The 2,377-nt window shown below is 49.8% G+C and overlaps 1 protein-coding gene across 4 annotated transcripts in view; it reads right to left on the reverse strand.

Annotated features, from left to right (window-relative positions):
- The window catches only part of MYO3A (myosin IIIA), a 310,475-nt gene extending 308,938 nt beyond the window's left edge, over positions 1-1,537 (reverse strand). For all 4 annotated transcript variants that reach the window (XM_019508276.1, XM_019508274.1, XM_019508275.1 and 1 more), the window contains exon 1: positions 1,358-1,537. In XM_019508276.1, the coding sequence (XP_019363821.1) occupies positions 1,358-1,525 (168 nt within the window). In that variant the 5' untranslated portion in view covers positions 1,526-1,537. The remainder of the gene's footprint in view (positions 1-1,357) is intronic.
- Between the last annotated feature and the right edge of the window lie 840 nt (positions 1,538-2,377).

Below are 2,377 nucleotides of genomic sequence, written 5' to 3' on the forward strand. Positions count from 1 at the left end.
GACTGAGGTCCCCATGGCAGGGGAGGAAGTGGGGCTCAGGCTGGGGTAGGGGCAGGGGCAGGCACTGCCTAACTGGGGCGGGGCAGGGCATGGGATGGAGTGCATGAGTTGTTTGTCTGGGGAGTGCGGAGATAGGTGGGCAGCTCCTGCCACTACACACACCCCAGGAGGGCCCTGGATCTGTGTGCAGTGTGAGGGCAAGGGGTGCTGGGGGGCTGGGGCCAGAGGCAGTGCCGGGCTCTTCCCAGCGGTGGGGGGGAAGGTTTGGCCAGGCTGTGCTTGGGATAGGTGGCAGTGGTGCTGGGAGAGGAGCTATGGGGGGGGGCCTACAGCCACCCCAAAATTTGCCTTAGCCCTCCATGTTAGCAGCCCTGGCCCAGTCCCCCTGCTGGGAAGAGCTTGGCACAGCCCTGGCCCCAGCCTGCAGTGGCAGCCTGCCCTCGCTTCACACACAGATCTGGGGGCACGTGCCCTGGCATGCCCAGGAGGGAACCCAGGCCTTGTGGGGGCACAAAGGTAGCCACCCCAAGGCAAAGCGATACCTGGCCCGGTGCACACACTGAAAAGGTCCGTCTGGAGAGATCACCTTCCTGGAGGCTCAAGAGGCTTGATAAGGAGAGTGAGGGGACACAGGGTCCAAAGTAACCCACAACCCTAAGAAAGGGACAAGGCTCAAGGCAGTGAGGCACTGGTGGCCAAGCCATTTTTGAGTTCATCTTATCAATTTGGTTTACATTATTTCTGAGCTTTACATTAGCCAGGATGGGGGAAAAAGGACCCCAAAAGGATACCAGCCTCAGCCTAACATTGTGGGATGCATCACGTAGCTAATGCCTCCACTGTCATAACAATGGCAGTCACACCCGAGTGGAAAGGGGTGGGGTGTAGAGGAGGAGGAGGACCCCCACAGAAGACACACCACTATAATCACATCCAGCCCACAAGAAACCACTAAAGTGTCTCCAGGCAAGTACAGGGTCATCATCTGAACATCAGATTGTAGTGGGCAAGTGGGTGAGATGTGACGTAGTTAGGTGCACGGCATGCTGTGACGCCATGGCAGTAGCACTGGGCAGGGGCCTGGCACTCATTTTCCATGTTTTATGGACTGGTACCCACTATAAGTAAAGCCAAACAGCCCAGCTGATGATCTCACATGAAGTCAATAGAGTTCCTTAAACACCCAACAGTCTTTCTGCCTGGATATATTTACAATATAAAGGTGTGTGTATACTATCACAAATAGTACCACTGAGTTACCCACTGCTTATTCAAATTCCAGCCCAGGAGACAGAATAATTAAATAAAAAACATTCATTAATATTAATATTTAATAATTAATATTGAAGTGGCTTACATGAACAGGATCCAAGATTTTGACTGCTGCTTTGCTGCCATTTTTCTTGTTTAACACCTTAAAAACTTTGCCATATGTTCCTTTGCCAATGGTTTCAATTATCTGCCAGGTATCAGAAGGATCAGGGAAGTTATCAAATATTATTGTTTTCCCAGTTAATGGAAGCATCTCAAATGTTGGTTCCTGAAAAAAAACAAAATTTCAGTTTTCCATTGAATAAGCAATTAATAGCAAGTGTGATAAAACAAAGATATATATGGCAACCTCAGGTGTAGATTGAGTCTGGAACTGTATATTATTTGCATGCAATCACATCAGCTAGAACTCGAAAGATAGGTCCAAAGTTGACTACAGATGGATAGGAACAATGTGGTCTGAGATTTCATAGATTCATAGACGTTAGGGTTGGAAGGAACCTCAATAGATCATCGAGTCTGACCCCTGCATAGGCAGCAAAGTGTGCTGGGTTCAGATGACCCCAGCCAGATGCCTATCTAACCTCCTCTTGAAGACCCCCAGGGTAGGGGAGAGCACCACCTCCCTTGGGAGCCCATTCCAGATTTTGCTGACTCTAACTGTGAAGAAGTTCTTCCTAATGTCCAGTCTAAATCTGCTCTCTCCTAGCTTATAGCCATTATTTCTTGTAACTCCTGGGGGCACCCTGGAGCCTCACCAATTCCCTTCTGTGCCCCCATGAATTTATAGGCAGCTACAAGGTCATCTCTCAACCTTCTCTTGCAAAGGCTGAAGAGGTCCAGGTGCCCTAGTCTCTCCTCGTAGGGCTTGGCCTGCAAGCCCTTAACCATATGAGTGGCCCTTCTCTGGACCCTCTCCAGGTTATTCACATCCCTCTTAAAGTGTGGCACCCAAAACTGGACATAGTATTCCAACTGCAGTCTGACCAGTGCCCGATAGAGGGGAAGTATCACCTCCTTGGTTCTGTCTGTCATGTATCTGCTGATGCACGATAAAGTGCAGTTAGCTTTGCTGATGACTTCTTCACACTGACGACTCATGTTC

The sequence above is a fragment of the Gavialis gangeticus genome, unplaced genomic scaffold, assembly GCF_001723915.1.
Source record: "Gavialis gangeticus isolate Ggan-Ray unplaced genomic scaffold, GavGan_comp1, whole genome shotgun sequence".
In the NCBI taxonomy this organism is placed as follows: Eukaryota; Metazoa; Chordata; order Crocodylia; family Gavialidae; genus Gavialis; species Gavialis gangeticus.